We start from the raw sequence: 18,740 nt of genomic DNA, 5'->3' as shown, positions 1-18,740 counted from the left end.
GTATCAGTGCTGGATCACAAAAATAGTCTTTACTTATTGTGCACATAGGGGAATCGAAGCCGCTTAGCCAGACAAAGGTCACTATTCCCTTTTTCGTGACTTCAAATTAATGATCATTAACTATGGAAGTGGTTCGCGTGACGTAAACATAAATCGTGTTTTAGAGAGGACAGTGCGTCGATGCATGCAGTTAAGTAGTGTCTGAGAGGCCACCTCATATGTAAACTTATACTATGATATCAAGATTAATGTCTGGGTTTATCACATCATTAATACTATCCATTACATGATATCTCCCAGGGCATTTCACTGCCATGATAATTAATCACAGTTAATGCGTTGATAATCCTTATGACCTTACTGATTACCATGATGTCACAAGCATATGACATCACTATGTTCATTGGTTAGGGGGCGGTGGGAAAGCCTAGTGGTTAAAGCGTTCACTCGTCACGTCGGAGGCCCGGGTTCGATCCACCACATGGGCGTAATGAAGCCCATTCCTGGTTTCCATGGTGATATTGATGAAATTTTGCTTACTCATTCACTCATTGGTTAGATGAACTCCACACACTCAGTACCCTGACTTTTACTGGTAAAAAGGGGGGTTGATATCCACGAAGAATATCCAAGGGTGTGTTTTGAAATCAAAGACAGCAACAGTTGTTAAAAGTTTAAAACTTCGAGACTTGGAGAGAAATTCATTGATTCAGCATGTATTCCGTCTGCTTATAATATTACTAGGTGTGACTTTGAATGCATTGTAATCTCCATGTTAACACACCATGCAAGGTCATCCTGTTCACCTGCCGAAAATAACCATACAAGTAGATGAGGCGAGGCAAAATGGTTTAATTAGAGACAAAACACTCTTTGTTAGCCTGGTATCAAAACGCATTTGACAAACAAATCTGATGTTTAAGCTGAACGTATAACCTGTGACGATGAATCATTTTATGACCCTTAAGGTCACTTCACACTGATTTCGAATTGACAGGAATCATGGAGAATCAGCCAGAAAAGAAATGTTTTCAAAATTCGAACAGCATTCGGAAGGGAATATCAAAATAAGCATTTTTTTTCAAGCTGTATAAAAGTGCGCCTCCCGAATGCTGTCAGTGGTTTCAGTGACAGGTGGACACGTTTTGTGCTATTCGGTGGCGTTCTGGTGACGTCAGGGGTCATTTGATGAGCATTTGAAACGTTCGACTGCATTCCAGGTGTATTCAAGTTATATTCGAGCTGTATTTCAACTTCATTCGAAATATTCCGATAGATTTGAAACATATTCCACCTGTTTCAAGTCTAGCAGTAATCGAAATACATTCCGATTCATTCGAGGCGCGTTCGAGACATTCTGACAGGATTTTGAAGTGGTTTGTCCTTTCTATTCTTCCTCGAATGTATTCAGAATGCTTAGAATGCATTAAGAATGCTTAGAATGCTGTTCGAAATCAGCTCATATGCCGTTCTATATTTTTCCACTTCCATTGTACCTCGAACGTTTTTAACATGTTCAAAACATTCATGCATGTTACAAAAATTGACCCAAATATTTGGAATGCATTCGGAGTGCAGTAAGAAGTTTTAGAATTTAGTTCGAATTTTCAGGAATGTCCAGAAACTTTCACTCCTACATCAGTATAAAGAAGGATATGTGTATGGATATCAGTGTAGGCTTGTTGGACCCAGGACATATTATTTTCAGCAATACAAGCCCCTGTGCCTACATCAATCCCCCAATTTCCGGCTTATTCCGCCTGAAATTTAAAGGGGGTGTAACATATACGTCTTTTCAAGATTGCATCTAAATCAGACTCCCTCGTCTTGTTAACAGCTGGTAAACAGTTATTTACAGCACGTATAGTTCCATTGAAAGGGACAAAGACGACTTAAACAATAAAAATCGATGACCAGTCATCTCATTTTAAATTCCCCGCGATTGTTACATCGTTTTGGAGTTTGTCATGTGACTGTCATGTGATCAAGCCCGTACCATCTAGGTCATCAAACGAACACAATGGCGGCAGGGTCCGAAGGCATGGAGCGAATGCTCCCGGAATTACGACCGAACAGAAAGCACCCGAGGAGATCTATGTGTGCCTGCACGGCATATAGCTGCAACAAACTTCTGTTGTTTCTCTACACCTTAGTTTTCGTGGTAAGTAGGCACTAACTGACTCCTGACGTTGTACGTGAAACAGGTGCGCTCTCGGCATGCAAACTGTGGGGCAAGGGAGTGTCAAAAATGGCACTACTCCGATAGAATGCTAGAGTTGTGTTGACAGGTGGAATCACACGATTGTTAGCCGAGTAAACAGTGTGTAGGTTTATTTTGTGGCTGCAGTTTCGGTCACTATTAGCAGTGGACACTTGATGTAGATGGCACTAGAACAGAATACACATAGGTTGAGGAATGTTGAAAAGAAAACTGTAAAGTTCTGTTCGTACTTGGGTATGTCCAAGGGACCTGATGTCATGTTTATGGATGATTGTTTGTTTGACTTTTGTGATTCTGTTTTGATACCTTGCAGCTGTGCACGAGAATGCAACCATAAAGGCACAGAACATTTCAATCCTCACATATTGATTTTCAATAGAGTAGAGGCACAAAGGCAAGTTAGATGCTTCATGAGTGGTGACGATGCCTCACAGAACCCAGTAGTATGCCCAGCATGGAGCTAAATGGCTGTGATCCAGAACGTCTATAAACATCATAAAATGGCTTGCTTTGATCACAAATATTATACATGCAATGTGCACAGGGTCAGCAACTGTTGACACTTAGAAAGATTTTCTGGAATCATTTGAAGTTCATTCATTCATAACATTGACGTAGACTGGTCCAATTTCAGTTCTGTGGAATTTATCATCAGCAGGATTTGCTTTGTCATGTCACAGTTTCAAACACACAACAATTTAGATAGCGACAGTTTTATTTTTTCAACAAACCTGATTTTCCTACTTCTCAAGAGTTTAAATGCTTATCTCTATCAAACGTTGAGTAGTATATATAGCCTCATTATGTCAGGGATTGTTGCTTATGCTATCAACCATTAATGTTTGGTCATAGACTAGATAAGGTATAGGCTGCTGGAATATAAGTGTTGTAGTGTAACTGCAGTGTGTGGTATTAGTCGCTCGCTCACTCACTTGTATTTGTTGTAATAGGTATGACTTGTAATGTAACATCCCTGTACCCTTGAACCAGCTAGTGCAATTCTCAGTCATTATTACTCAATAGAGAAGTTTGAAAAATATCATATGTCCTTTTAATTCTTTTGAGTAGTATATGTCTTTTTGAAAGTAGCATGTGTTTATATTCAGCAAACTAGATCAACTTCTTTCTGTTTCTGTTCCATCAATTAGGGATTGTCATGAAAATGCATCAGCTTGTTCAATAATAGGTTTTTCCTTTCCATTTGTCATTATTGTACACTGGCAACTGATGATGGTTTGCATGTTTCATATGATGTCTTACGTTTATTAGTATGAATCTGCATGCAAGCGCAATAATAGATTCAGATTGTGGTCAGTTGATGACGGGTAAAAATACTCCTGTGATGCACTTATCATCCTTTATTGTTAGATGAGTTTCCATATGGATTCTAAACAGGGTAATTTGTATTCACATTTAAGAAACTAAGTGAGTGGCAACTGAAAATATTTTCTCACCATGAGATACAGACACTGAGATATCGCCTAGCAAATTATACTGATATCTTTTTCATGTATTTGTTCATCATGACTGTCCCAGTATATTTCCTGAACTCTTTGTGGTTGGTAACTTGAGACCATAAAACAATAATTTGGTTGGATTTTGGAAGTTAATGGAGTGAGTGAGTTTAGTTTTACGCCACACTCAGCAATATTCCAGCTATATGGCGGCAGTCTGTAAATAATCGCGCCTGGACCAGACAATCCAGTAATCAACCGCATGAGCATTGATTTGCACAACTGGCAACTAATGACATGTGCCAACCAAGTCAGCAAGCCTGACCCCCCCATCCCATTAGTCGCCTCATATGCCAAGCAAGGGTTGCTGAAGGCATATTCTACCCTGGACCTTCGTGGGTTGCAAGGTAATGGAAACATCTGGCTAATAGATATGTAATTTTAAGGATGGGGCAAGGGAATATATAATCAGCCTTATCTGACCTTCTTCCTTTAAGCTGTGTGTATGACATTTAATTATTTAACTCACAAAAGTCAAGGGGTCAGTTGTCAACTTGCCGTAGCCGATTTTCGATTCCAGCAAACGTAACGAACCCCATGATTATTAGAGCTTGTGTATTGTGTAGCTGCATTTTTGTGTATAAAAATAAGTAGTGTGGATGTAAGAAACCCTTTCGGTGCCATCTGAACTGATGTTTTTGTAGTGTGATCAATAGTAGTGATACTGACCTGCAAAATGATACTCCACAAAACTGCTGTAATTGTATTAATTTGTAAGATGATTGTAATTCCCATTACCATGGACTTATGATAGTCACTTTGTTAAGGTTGTTTTTGGGAGGCATTGAGAGTACATTTACACACATCAATAGCAGATTCAGGGACTGGGAAAGGCAGGGGCCATGGTCCATTTTGCACATTAGACTGAAAAATGACCCATTAAAATTTTGAAGTTTACTATTGTTACAACGGCAGTGGCCCATTCTAAATTCAGGAAATGGCTAACAAGCCAAAAATGGCCCATTGTCAAAGGTCTCTTTCCCAATCCCTGCAGATTTCTCTAATTTCAAGCTCAGGCCCCCCTAAGTAATTGAAGGAATTACAGCAAATTTGAAGGAATTGCATCTCAAATGTAAACAAACGCAGCCCACTCGCGAAACAATTGCAGCGATGGCTTGTGACACTGTTCTGCAGTGACAATCTTTTCCTAAAAACATAAGCTATTGTCCCGACAACACCTCATACCTAAACGCATTCAACACGGGTGGTCAAAGATGGATAAGTATAAAAATGTAATAATAGGAACTAAAAACACAACTCACCGAGACGGGTGTTTCTTCCAACGACGCCATGTTTTGCTGCGTGAGTTTCTGTTCGCGACCGAAAAATCTCCAAAGATGGCCGAGCGTGTTTCCAGTATTACCGACATTGCTTCCGATAGGGCCGATGTGTTTCTGTTATTACCGCTAAACTACCGATATCGCTGCAATTGTTTCGCGAGTGGGCTGCGTTTGTTTACATTTGAGATGCAATTCCTTCAAATTTGCTGTAATTCCTTCAATTACTTAGGGGGGCCTGAAGCTAAAACTGAACTCCAAATGAGTGAAATTATAAGAATATATTTAGTCTAAATATTCCACTATAGATCGGAACTGTTTGTTTAGAGGACACAGTAATCATGATTGTGTCATAACTAATGATTGTACAACATTTTGTTAGTTTTGAAGTTTGACGCAACCTCCCATAAGGTTTTGTTAGACTCAGTGGTGGAGTGTTATGAAAAGTACTGAGGATAAGTTTACTTGACTGCTGTGAAATTGTTTTTCATTTCAGGGGTCAGTACTTCCTTGGTGTGGGTCTGTAGGAGGGAGCTGTTTCAGCTCAACTATCATCATTTGTCATTAATGTCTGGAACACTTTTCTCAACAAAAATCTTGCTAGCTGACATTAATTATGAATTTCACCAATACAAGCAGTGGTGTATTATCAATTATAAATATCTAACTTTTCATGGGATATGTGATGTTAGTTTTAAAATGATCATGGATATTGGTTTAAAGCAAAATGTGCGTAGGTCTTTGCATATCATTTTTTTCCCTTTTCTTTATTATACTCACTCTGCATATTATTTATTCAAAATACTATATAAACAAAAATCTGGCATTTTTTTAAAATGACTTTGTGAAAATGAGATGCTCTTTGGATTGATTTCATCTTGATATTTGGTGCTACCAGATGCATGTATGCACATCTGTTTTTGTTATTGAATATATTTTCAACAGCATTTCTTTCCTAAAACATGATACACAATACTGTTGCTGTTGGTCACTCGTGAGTTTGTGATCTAGGGAACAGCATTTCATTTGCTGGCATATCATCGCATGCTACTGTAATCTCAGAGGAACTCTTTAAGTAATGCAGTTCTGAGACATTTTCCATTTTGATGAAACCCAACAAGCATGATGACTACAAACCTATTAAAGGTCAATCGGGTTTGAACTCAGCATGTAGGTATCTTTCATCCATCTGGCACACCTAAGGGAGGCAACTTTCATCATAAGTTGTACGACCTTTGATAACTGTGCCATCATGCCTTGTGTATGAATTATATTGAAGATCAGTCATACATTAGTCACAAATGAATATATTTTCAGAGGCTGAGGTAAATGTTAAAAAGTAGCAAAATTATGAATAGTTCAAGGTACAGTCTTGACAAGGATTATGTACTCCCTGCTTTTCTTTTCTATTTGATGTGATCTGCCATATCTGAGAGATTTGTCGTGTGTACTGAAACCTGTGTATTGTTTCATTTAGATAAGAATCACGACAGACCTTTCTTTCTCTTGTTGACATTTTCAAGAATACTTAGTTTTGTTTGCCATGGTGATATTTTTAACTTGGATAGTAAATAAAAACAAAACATAAAAACAGTTTGATGTAGCTGGGAGTCACTGCATAATTTTGGTGTCACGAACGGTTTAGAGTGTCATGGTGTAGTTTACTTTGTATCGATAACAAAGCAATTATTCAAGCAATTTTTTGTTAGCTTTAACTCAGCAGGATAGTCGTCATCATCATCATGAACATCTTGATATTATTAAAAACAGACAAAAAATCTTTCAGTTCCAGTCCCTTAGGTAATTTTACAGAAACTAGCAATGACTGACAAAAAATGACTAAATGAAAATATGATTGCAGCATTTTGGATAATGTTCTGTGTGACCATGACAAACACAGTTCATTTTGTGACAGTTGGTTTAACTTAATTTACTGATAACATCTCTGTGTCGAGTGTTTGCTTATAATTTCCAAATGTGACACATCAGATGGGCTCCTTTCATCACATATTGCCAGTCAAGAGTAAAAGATTACTTGAGAACAAGCTGTGTACATCTCTTGCAAATTGTTCAAGATCTGCCAAATAAACATGAATCCAGTTTAGGAAACTGGTTGTATAGAACCTGTCGTCATTAGATACTAGGACAATAATATCATGTGGAAGGGACTGAATATTTACGATGTTAAAATAAGATGGGTTTCGTATGATTAGATCCTATAATGTTGATGTGCCTTTAGTGTTCCAGACTGCAGGCCTTCAAGAACTTGTTTAAAAGTCTCTTGTCACAGGACACGTGACTTCAAGAAAGTAGCTTGTCCCGACTAATTTTTCACTTGTGCTGATTTTTATGACCTAATCATGATGTAATTATGAAAGAATAAACCAACATGGTACTTGATGTTAATGTTTAGTGGACTATTTATTGAGAAGTGATAAATAGCAAAGAAAGAAAGTTACAGTTTTAGCAGATATGAAATAAAATCGAAATTTATTTGCAGGTTGAAACCATAAACAGAAACTGTCTAGTAGCCCATGGACTAGACTTAGATGCCCAGCATGAAAACTCACTTGTCCCGGGTGTCGGGTGTTGGAATTTTTAAACCCCTGGATTGGTTCAATTACTGGGCCATTGATTGTGTCTAGAAGAAACGTCTGAATGGTATTGTCATCTTTTTGGTGATTGTATAGAAGAGTGTGTTTCAAAATTTGTTATAGCCATGAAAATGTACAAATATGTTTTTTTCAACAAAACATGTGATGTGTTTATTAGGACTACACATGAAACACAAGCTTACAGGTATCAGGTGGGGTTTGGTTATAACACTGATGGTAAAATGGAATCACTGTGGTGGATTGTCTAGTTTTCTTTGAAGTATTTTTTTGTACACATCCTTAGCCAATGGAGTGTTCTTTATGGTGGCTCATAGGTGTACTTCTTTCTGTTTTATATGCACTTTCACAAGTGGACATTTTTATACATGTAGAATCCAGTGAGATCTTAAAAAAGTCACCAGTTTTTCCATTGAGATTTTCATTAGCCATGTCTGAAATGAGATATTTTTTGGTGTCACTTCAAACGCATAGTAATTGATTCAGGTTGAAATTGCGTTCCAGTCAATGATTGAATTAGCAAACCCATGCTGATGGAGGGACATGGGGGCATTCATTACTTAAGGGATGTTGTAAAATATCTGTATTTGCTTGCCACAGTTGTGCTGCAGGGTGTGAATTTGCCTATTCAATTTTGAGCTACTGGCACTCTGGCTATAAATAGATGTCTCCAGAGATTCAGATGAAGGGAGAGATCATTGAAAGTGGAAGTTAAGCATTATCTTTCACTTGATGGTCTATAAAACCTGCTGTACTTGGTGTATTAATTGGCCCGCCTGTATGCCAGCGGTGATGGGATTCATTGTGGAGTGTGTGGGTTTCGTCTGCTACTGTTGTGTGTGGAGCTGTCAGGCAGACGTCTGCCATCCGTCCTCATCCATGGACACTGTAGCTGGTCTCCTGTTGGATGTATGCTTTGATTAGTCTCAACTCGTTAACAGACAATTTGCACATTTTCAATACTGTCTTGATTTGTGTGTTATTGTCATTCGTTTCATGGGTGCTATTTGATGGAAGATTATCCTTTGTCTCCTATGTGCTGCTTGTTATTGTTGGAAGAAGCAGCATTCACAAAAGTTATAATATGATGATACCCTTTGGGTGCTTGTATGATGACTTGCTTTGCATTCAGCAATATTCCTGTTATTTCTGAAGACCTTGGTTCAGTTCCCCACATCGATACAATGGGTGGACCGTATATCTGGTGTCCCTGCTATGGTATTTTGGGGATATTGCTAAAAGCTGTGTAGAACCAAATTATCTCTCACTCTTTCTTAGTAACTATATAAAACCCAGTCTGGGAGAGGGCAGATGAGCAGCACCCAATTGGCATATGACCACGTTAAACTGGGCACACTATAGGTGTAATAGTTGGAGTACAGGTTTGTAGGCATGATACTTGTGTTCATGGGTTATACCGAACAGATATATGTTTCATATGACGGGTACATTTTCGTTTTTCTGATTGGCCCACTGGGCCACATGACAGCTTTGAGGCTATGAAATGTCAACCTCACTATGTGGCAAGAGGTTGATTTAATAATCCAAAGACCTCCTGTGGCTAAAAGTTGATTTAATAATCCAAGGACCTCCTGTTTCTAAAAATATATTTGAGATATTCCAGCTGTGAATGTAGCTGCAATACTGTTCAACATGGTATCACTCACTCACTCACTCACTCACTCACTCACTCACTCACTCACTCACTCACTCACTCACTCACTCACTCACTCACTCACTCACTCACTCACTCACACTTGTGGATCAACATGATCATGGAATGACAGACATATCCCTATCAAATATTCAGCAGTACATATTTTAATGCTTCATGACATATCTACAAGACAGATTGTGTAAGTGAATTTATTCATTTGTCAACAGTATTTTAGCTGGATCATGGCAACCTTTAAATAATCGAAGGCAAGTATTTTGAGAAACACTGATTAGTTTTGCATTTAAGTGGAGAAAAACAATTTACGTTAACTTCAATTTAGGAGCTTTGATTTCCGAAGTCTGTAAGTGTGCTAAATGTCATCTATTCAAGTGAAAGCGTGTGTCGCCAAGACAAGGATTTCTAAGATAGACATAATGTTCTGAATCAGCTGTGGATGATAGTTTGGTCCAGTGTGGAGTGAGTTTAGTTTCACACCATACTCAGTAATATTCTAGCTATGTGGCAGCTGTCTGTAAATAATCAAGTCTAGACCAGACAATCCAGTGATCAACAGCATAAGCATTCATCTGTGCACTGAGTCTGACCACCCGATCCCATTAGTCACCTCTTACAACAAGCATAGTCACCTTTTGTGGCAACCATGAATTGCTGAAGACCTATTCTACCCCGGATCTTCACCTGCAGGTCCATGAAGACCTATTCTACCCCAATCTTCACGGGACAATCCATGAAGACCTATTCTTCCGCAATCTTCACGGGTCAATCCATGAAGACCTATTCTACACCAATCTTCATGGGTCGACCATCATGTAGTGTCACTGATGCTTTTTCTGAATACACTGTGAATGTTTTTTCATTGTGTTCTGTGTCATCAGAATTAATTAAGTACAAAGTTAGAATTTCTTTCGCCTCTTTTGTTCCAGTACAGAGTTCCAGTCCCTTTTGTTTTGTCTTGTCTCTGGATGTCTTCTTCAGAATCACCCATTCACTTTGTGTGTTTAGCTGTCTCAATAATTGTAGCAATTGGCAACTGATGGAATATTTGATCAGGCTCATTGACTTGGTAGATGCACATAATGCACAAATTGCACAGATTGATGCTCATGATGTCAATCACTTGATCATTGTGTCCAGATTCAGTGATTAACAGACTGACGTCTTATGGCTGATTGAGTGATATTAAACTGCAAACCAAACCACAGTCTCAAGTTTTCAATTTGTTCGAATGTCTTGTAGGTCTACTTAAGGATGATAAAACATGGCTCCTTAAAGTGGTATATATCAGGTTTTTATGTGTGGTATCTTGTGTCGGGTGATGTATCGTCTTGTATGGTATATCTGCTATTGAGTTATATATCATATTCTGACATCGTGTAACTCTAGAGCCTTTGTCTCTCAGTGTAATAGCTCAACCCTTGGTCAGACTACCACGAGTTAATGGCAGGCAGGAAGTACCATCACAGAGATTGATGTGGACATTGAAAAGACTCCATGATTGGATCGGTGGTACAAGATCCCTTAAGGGCAGTGGTATGTGTCTTTAAATACAAGTGTCTAATTTTAGCTGTGATGAAGGAGGGTCACATGATATTATTCTCTGGAGTGTCTTGGTGGTTCTTGATGACAATGTCATAATAATGCTGAAATAAATCATGAAATCAAACTGGACCGAATATGAAAAAATTGGAACAATTGATAATATTTTCTAAATATTTTTCACATACTGACCATTCTTTTTTGTTGACATCAAAAAAGGAAGAAATCAGGCTGAAAGGAAATATGTATTTCAATACAAGAAGAGTTGGTCAACATTGATAGGGGAGGATTTTTCATGAGATTTCGCATATTTTCAGTGGGTAATTCGTGTCGTAATGATATTATCAGCCGGAAATGTTAGCAGATTTGTTGACGTTAATTTCCTGTTAAACAATTCAGTCAACAAAATCACACATTTCTAAGTGATTTATTTTCAGGATGTCATGGAGGTGTCCATGTTTATTGTAGATAATGTAATGCATAACTTCTGCATTTAAACATGACAGCAGGTTGAAAACAAGGGCAAAATGTCACGTTGCAGTTTCAGAGCTCTTATGGATATGGGTTTATCATTCTCATGCCTAAATAGTCGTTAATGCTGTAGGATTTTGAAAATGGATGAGGTATCAAAGCATTTTAGACTTGAGCATCCTATGTTTTCAAAATTGTTGATCCTCACGTATTCTCACAATGAAATTTCACAGTTCCAGTGTTCTTTTTTTGTTCATAATAATAGAGTTATTTATTGTTAAACTCAGTAATAAATCGCTCTGTCGGTGATAAAATTGTATCTGCTAATTGTCTTATATTAGTTCCACTCATGATAAGCCCTATGTCTGTGTATTAACTGCAAGTAAACAATTTGTACAATCTAATCAGTTGAAATAACCCCAATCAAATTCTGGTTCAAATTAGATCCAAGCTGTTTGCTTGTCCGCTTTAGTTGCTTCATCACAGTCAGCTTGTTTACTCTGATTGCAGCTGGCATAAAGCATGTTATCACATTGACAGGAGGGAGATATCTTGTACTAGAAATTGCTCCATCTTCATTTGGAGCTTCATGCCTATTGTTTCTCCAGAGAATTACCTTGGTTTGAATTGTTCAGATAAAGATGGAAATTCAAATGTAGATATGCAAGCCATTCAACAGATATTGGATGTTTCTTGCATACAATATTACCATTGCTCCTTGAAGGGGTGGAAATAACCCACTGCCCAATGTCCCAATCCTGTATTATTTTCCTGTTGATAAACAAATTTGCATATCATGTTGTACCAGTGTCCAGTGCACTCTCCAAGGCTAATTATGCAGCTTATTTAGAAAATTAACAAGTGAATCAGCCGGTACAGTGGAAAACTGATCAGGTAATGATCAATTTCAGTGACCATGTAATTCAGCCAAACAGTATTTTCCCACTGTGACATGCATTCTTTTTTTGGAGTCACACAGTCCACCCTGTATAGTTTTACTGTGTATCATATGATAAGTGTTCATATAGCAAAGAACATAAATGTATTGTCACAATATTATTTCGAGGCTGTAAAATACAGCAGAACACTTGAAAGTATGTGGCAAATGTTATACATACAGGTAAGGATTTCCCCTTCAATGTTCTAATTTTAGATTCCATTCATATGCATACTCTTGCCAAGGTTTAGGTCACTGTGAAACACTGTTTTGAAAAGTAGTCATTTATTGCTCTGATTTCCTGCAGTTGTTGCAAAATTGTGGGTTAATGATTAGCCATCAGAATCATTATGATGATACACACACACCTTGTAATTATCTGGCATTCAATCTGCACATATCCTGTTTCTATGTTGAAAACATATTAACTACTCTGTAAGGTCCAGTTCAGCCTACAGTAATCACAATGAGAGTAATGGACACCCTACACAGTCCTCTGAATCCAGCATTCTATGTTTTCACTTTTCAGCACAAGCAGAATATGATTGTGTAATTTTGTGAAATCCCTGGAGGTTGATAAAGGAGAAACTTTGCTCAAATGGAGGGTTTACGATCACCAGGAAAGCATTGAAAGAGGGTAATTTATTTGTATTTGTATTGAACCAAAGATTAGAGAAGGAATTGCCAATTAGAAAAAATGACTCCGGGAAATAAGTTTATGTTGCTTTAAGATCACTTAACTCACAAAAGTTTACTTAATAATGATGTTTCTGTCCACGAGATCTGAATTGTTCGGATCAATGAAGCTTTCATGGCAGGACTGATTTACTGAGCAAAACACATTATCAGCACGAAACAGTATTTAATCTCTAGTTACTCAAAGCCAAATATTTTCACACAGACATCTATAGTAATGTTTTTACATTAACTAAACTTCATTAGCTATTACAGATACATGTGTGCACAGTATATTCTTAAAGCTGCAATCCTAACAAACAAAACATGACTATCGTAGCCAGCTCCTTACCCAAGAACAAGAAGCAAAACAGCGACCTATGTTTTGTCACCTGCTTGACAACATTTTGTCAGAAGGCATTGTGTTAAAAAAGAAAGCACTAGATAATGCAAAAATGCTGTCAGTTTTAATCACTGGATGAAAGTACTTTTTAGAAAAAGTGTACAAAAATCTTACACAAAATCATCCAATTATGGATGATTCCTTCTGCACTGAAGGCTAAATTGCTCAGTATGAAAACTGCTTGTTAAACAACCAATTCTGCTTTGGTGTATAACCTCTGCTTAACATTAATGTTATGCAAGACAAATTCTTCTCAGAACCTGTCTCTGTTATTGAAAGACTTACAGATGTAGATTTTCAGCATAAAGGATTTCTGCTTGTATTGTCTGTAGCTCTTGAAATATGTTGTAAAGAGTCTGAGATTTGGGCCTCAGACTCAGAGCAAGAAGTGAGTGAGAATGGTTGGAAATGAAACAGGTTTTCAACATGACAAGCAAACACTTTAACCACTAAGCTACTGACTGTCCCAAAGTGTCTGTTATGATGTCTCTAACTAAGATGATGAAGGATTGTGAATGCGTGTTTTGCACTACTTATTCTTTCCAAATACAGATTTATCCCAGACTAGTGGTGTTCTGATGATGAAAAATATTTGAATCAAATCGATCAAAAGTAGGATAAGAAATAATTATCAGTTGTACAAAAACCATATTCTTGATTAATTGGAATTTATTTGTTTTCGTATGACACACTTGTATTGACACCATAAAATTTGGCAAATATCCCCAAACAAACATGCTCTCAAAAGCATAAAGCTTAAAATTGGTGATCACATTAAAATTGAATATCCTTCGATCATAATCGATAATTGTTCACCACATTTCCTAAAAAAATTGACAGTGGATTTAATTTCTGATTCTCAACACAATCCCAGTGTGAGGTTTGCATGATCATGCTTAATGTTCAGCATAACTGGATTTCTTGGTGAGTGAAAGCCAGTTGGAGGTAATGCAAGAACACAGGGGCCATTGATGTCACTGTAAAGAAATGCATATAAACATAAACATGATAAATGATTTCAGTCATATTTCCCAGTTACATATGTGAGAATACTCAAGGCCATAGAAGTGAAGTAAAGCAGATGCAAAATGAGATAAATAATAAAAAACATATTTCCCTATTAAATATGTAAAAACATACAATATGTCAGATGTCATTAAAAACAAATGTATATTAACATAATAGCCATGATAAATTATGCATTTTACTGCACATCCAAGCGTAACTTGATCTGGTGCAGAACCTCACATTACCACTTTCCTTGTTCTAAAAAGTTTGTAATGAGTGTTTTTGTCAGAGATTTCATAATTTAAAAGATGTCAAAGCTGTAGTGAGTCATGTTTTGTAAAGATCACTAATGTATTAGGGTTGAGTAACAGACAGCTGTTGTCTAAATGGTCCATGTGATCTGGTAACTGGGATGGTTTTGTAAATGTTTTATTTCGCATCCTAATTCTATTTCCTCATGTAGACAACTGTATGTTGTATTGGTGAGTCTTTAACAGGTGATATGTGGTTTACTTTGTAAGTTGTTATAGAGCACTATCTGCACAAACCTTGAGATTAAGATCTAGCCTGACATATAATTCTGGTGTTTGTGTGTTCCTTTGAAAATGTATGACATTAATATGATACACACATAGTTCTGTTTTATTTGAAAACCTCAAAGAGAGTACAGAATCATACCTGTGGTAAATCTAGCCGTACTTGATACAGAACTTTTGCATCACTTCAACTGGTAAGGTTGGGCTGAAAGTAAAATAATATGGTTCAAGGATGATCTGTGCTGCAGTAATGTGTGTACTACATACACTTTGAATAGGATAAGATCAAACCATGGATTCAGCAGAAAACTATTATGTCGGGTAAGATTTGGTTTAAATATCTCAGCTTACAGTAGACATGGATGTTAGGTTTCGGTGTGTCATGCATCTTGTGGATCCCATACCTGCTATTGACATGTTGTTTATTTGTCATGGACTTTTAAGTAAAGCTATGAAATTTTGTGATCCTGAGCAAAGTGTGAGTATTATATATTGTACTAACATCCACACACATGATGTATACTACAAGCCCTAACATTACTGATCAGTACTGACTACAACTTACAATGTCTGCGATATGATCATTCATCCCACCAGGTACCCATTTAGTGCTGAGTAAACAGAGACGTATACTGATTAAAGGTGTTATATGCTTTGTTATGGGGCAGACAACCTTTCAACCTAATACGCCTGTGAGACGCTAAAAGGTTACCAGTGATATGAGTATCTCATCCACCCGGGTACCCATTTACTGCTGACTAAACAGAGGCATATTTTGATGAAAACCACATGCCTGTCACATATTCTTTGTTGAGAAGCAGGACGGAAGTCCTAGAAACTCTATGGAGTCAATTCACATGCTGCCAAACATGGTCACCCATGGTTCAATACTGGGAATATTAATCATTGGATTGACTGGGCGTTACTTGTCGAAGAACTAGAATATTGACATGTGTGGTCTTATACTAGAAACGTACTCACAGTGAAGCTAAATAATTATCTGGATCACTGTGCAAATGCTTCCCAAATTCTGAACAAATGCATGAAAGTTTTGGTGGTTATTGGGTTCCTACCTAAACATCATCACTCATCAGTGGTCCCATCATCAGTTAGTAACTTTGTAGATATTCTCCTCACCTACTTCACATGGATCTAAGTGTTTGGGGAGGAGGGACCTAGATTGTTGTTTTTTTTCAGAGTGACAGCTCTAAATTGATGGATTGGAATACAGACTGATTCATGCTGGCAGCTGCACCAGTGCACTTTATTCATTAACAACTTGGACTAAGCTGCAGCAGGTCAGTTTGACTCCATTTACGGGATGGAGGTACACTGAAAAAAATGTGCACTTAGGTCGTGTCAGTGTTTTTGCATATTTATGCATTTACCACTATATGGTTTCAGAAACTGATGTCATTTCGTCCTTGAATACTTTTGTTTTTCATTCTTAAAATAGATTCTGCTAATGAGCTAAGTCTGTATTTAATCAACAGTTTGATTATGTTAATACAATTAGCAATATTGGTATGGTGGTTACCATGGTAACATATCAGGATGGGTAATCAGAGAACCACAACAATATTTTTGCCTGAGCAAATCATTGCTGCACAAGTAAAGCAGTTTGTGTGCCGGACCATCTGACAAATGATTTACACAATGTCTCTTTTTGTTGTGATTTACATTATGACAATCATCAGCATTACAATATTAACTGGTCTTTAGAAACCCAACCTTGCCGTAAGAGTCAACTAAAACAATCAGGTGGTCAGACTTGCTGACTTGGTTGACACATGTCATTGTATCTGAATTATGTAGATCAATGCTCATGCTGTTGATCACTGCATTGTCTGGTCTAGACTCAATTACTTACAGACCGCCCCCATATATCTGGTCTGAACTAGACACACACTCACTCACTTTCTCACTAAGATGCACAAGGATGCGATGAAGGACACGATAAAGATTGCTTAGAATTTCATTCTCCACAGAAAGGTGAATTACAGCTTGATTTGATTTTGTTAAGATGGAATCAATTCACAGATTCCTGTAAAGCTTCTGCAAGAAAATACATTGAAGTTAGCTTTTAAGTTTTTACATGTATTTATTCCAGGACATTAAACCTGTCTCTTGGTTCAAAATCTTAATGAGCAAATGGATTATACCAAAGTGTGTATTGATTGTAGAGTACTGTTAGATTGTCCCTCAGGTCTGATCAGGATTCACCATCAATCTGTTCAATACCTTTGAAGTAGCCAGTGTTGACCAGTTGTCTGATTACCATTTGCGACTGGAAGGAACAGCCAAGTGTTATAATTGCTGTGACCAGTGCTATATTTAGATAGTTAGGACTGAGACCCTATGACAACACAGACAGGAAGTTGTCTGCTATGGTCTTTGACTAAAGAGCAGACCTGTTACCACTGGGTCAATAGCTCAAGGCGTCATGTCACTGGCAATCAAAATCTTTATTCTATTGTTGGACCAGTAAAGAATTCAATGAGCCTTGCACAACAGCAGAGTTGAATGGACAATGGAAAGTGCCAAGGACTATTGTAGTGGTGGCTTGTAGTCCTTGATAATGAAGAAGAGCCACTGGTTCAATCGTATCATAATTAGCGACTGTTTCAGAAATTACAATCAGAATTAGCATAGCATGCAATAGTGTGTTCATTATCTGTCGATTCCCATGGGAGTAAACAGAGCTGGTATATGAGCAGGGTAAGGGACTCATGCAAGGCATATTGAGTTATGGGTTGTCTTGGAGCTGTAGTTTTTGTACAGAGTTGTCTACCTTGAGCGTGCCAGAATCCTGTTGTTGGTTGCTATAAACTCAGATTGCCCCTCTGGTTGCTGGTTTGTGACTGCTCATGGGTTTCAGCAAAGTAGAGAACAAGACCTAGAATACTTTTGTCTTGTGTGTAAAGATGAGACAGTGTGACATGAAGGAAAATACATCTAAGAGAAGTATTAACACTCTTTCAATCACTCTGGGTGGCGGGATAGGGTAGCTTCATGGGTAATGAGTTGGCTTGGCGATATATGTCCAATATTGCTAAAAGCAGTATAATACCACACACTCACTCACTCACTCACTCACTCACTCACTCACTCATCTTCATGGGTAATGTGTTGGTTCGGTAATATAGGTGCAATATTGCTAAAAGCAGTATAATACCACTCACTCACTCATTCCTAAAAAAGTACCCATATAAACACAAAAAAAAGTAACCATATAAATACCAACAACTTTTGATGTTGTAGGGGTTTTTTCTGTTTTTGCCAGCATCTGATGATGCTGATGTAGAGACATCACTTATGCCATCTTGAAGTGTGAGGAACTGCTCCACCTTAGATTGTTGCTGCTACTCTACAGTCAACTTTCAATGGCTGCAGGGAAGGCTGAGTTTGATAAAAAATGTGTACATTGATATCAGATTGCAACAAGGATCAACTGCATTGTCTCAGATTAACTTGGTCAAGTGAAGTAGATGTTCATATGTGTTTCTAGAGAATCTTCTTATTCATGATCCAGAAATAGGGTTTTCAGATAGTCTGTCACTTGTAAACCAAGTATGTGTTCAAGCGAAAAAAATGTTTTCAAAGAATTATGTTTATCATGGGTTTACATAATCATGATAATCGGACCTGACAATGTCAGTACTAAGAATTGGAAGAAATTTAATGACTCTTTTATGTATGTGTTCTTATGCTGTAATATTGCAAATGTTATTTCTCAAAAGCATTAAACATGATACTTCAAAATAATCGCTAGGTATGGCCACAGATGGATCATGTACTCAGACTTTGATGGCTGTCGTATATGAAGACATTTGCATGTAACTGTCAGGATGACTGCTTGTTTATGCAACTTT

General features: G+C 37.5%; 1 protein-coding gene across 2 annotated transcripts in view; it reads left to right on the top strand.

Annotated features, from left to right (window-relative positions):
• Positions 1 to 2,018: 2,018 nt before the first annotated feature.
• The window catches only part of LOC137284804 (tetraspanin-15-like), a 79,147-nt gene continuing 62,425 nt past the window's right edge, over positions 2,019 to 18,740 (top strand). For both annotated transcript variants that reach the window (XR_010956922.1, XM_067816786.1), the window contains exon 1: positions 2,019 to 2,161. Coding sequence is in view for 1 of the 2 variants with exons in the window: in XM_067816786.1 (XP_067672887.1) it covers positions 2,021 to 2,161 (141 nt within the window). In the remaining variant the exon portion in view is untranslated. The remainder of the gene's footprint in view (positions 2,162 to 18,740) is intronic.

Source organism: Haliotis asinina, chromosome 5, assembly GCF_037392515.1.
Source record: "Haliotis asinina isolate JCU_RB_2024 chromosome 5, JCU_Hal_asi_v2, whole genome shotgun sequence".
Classification (NCBI taxonomy): domain Eukaryota; kingdom Metazoa; phylum Mollusca; class Gastropoda; order Lepetellida; family Haliotidae; genus Haliotis; species Haliotis asinina.
The sequence above is the reverse complement of the archived record's forward strand: the minus strand, read 5'-3'. Positions and strand labels throughout refer to the sequence as shown.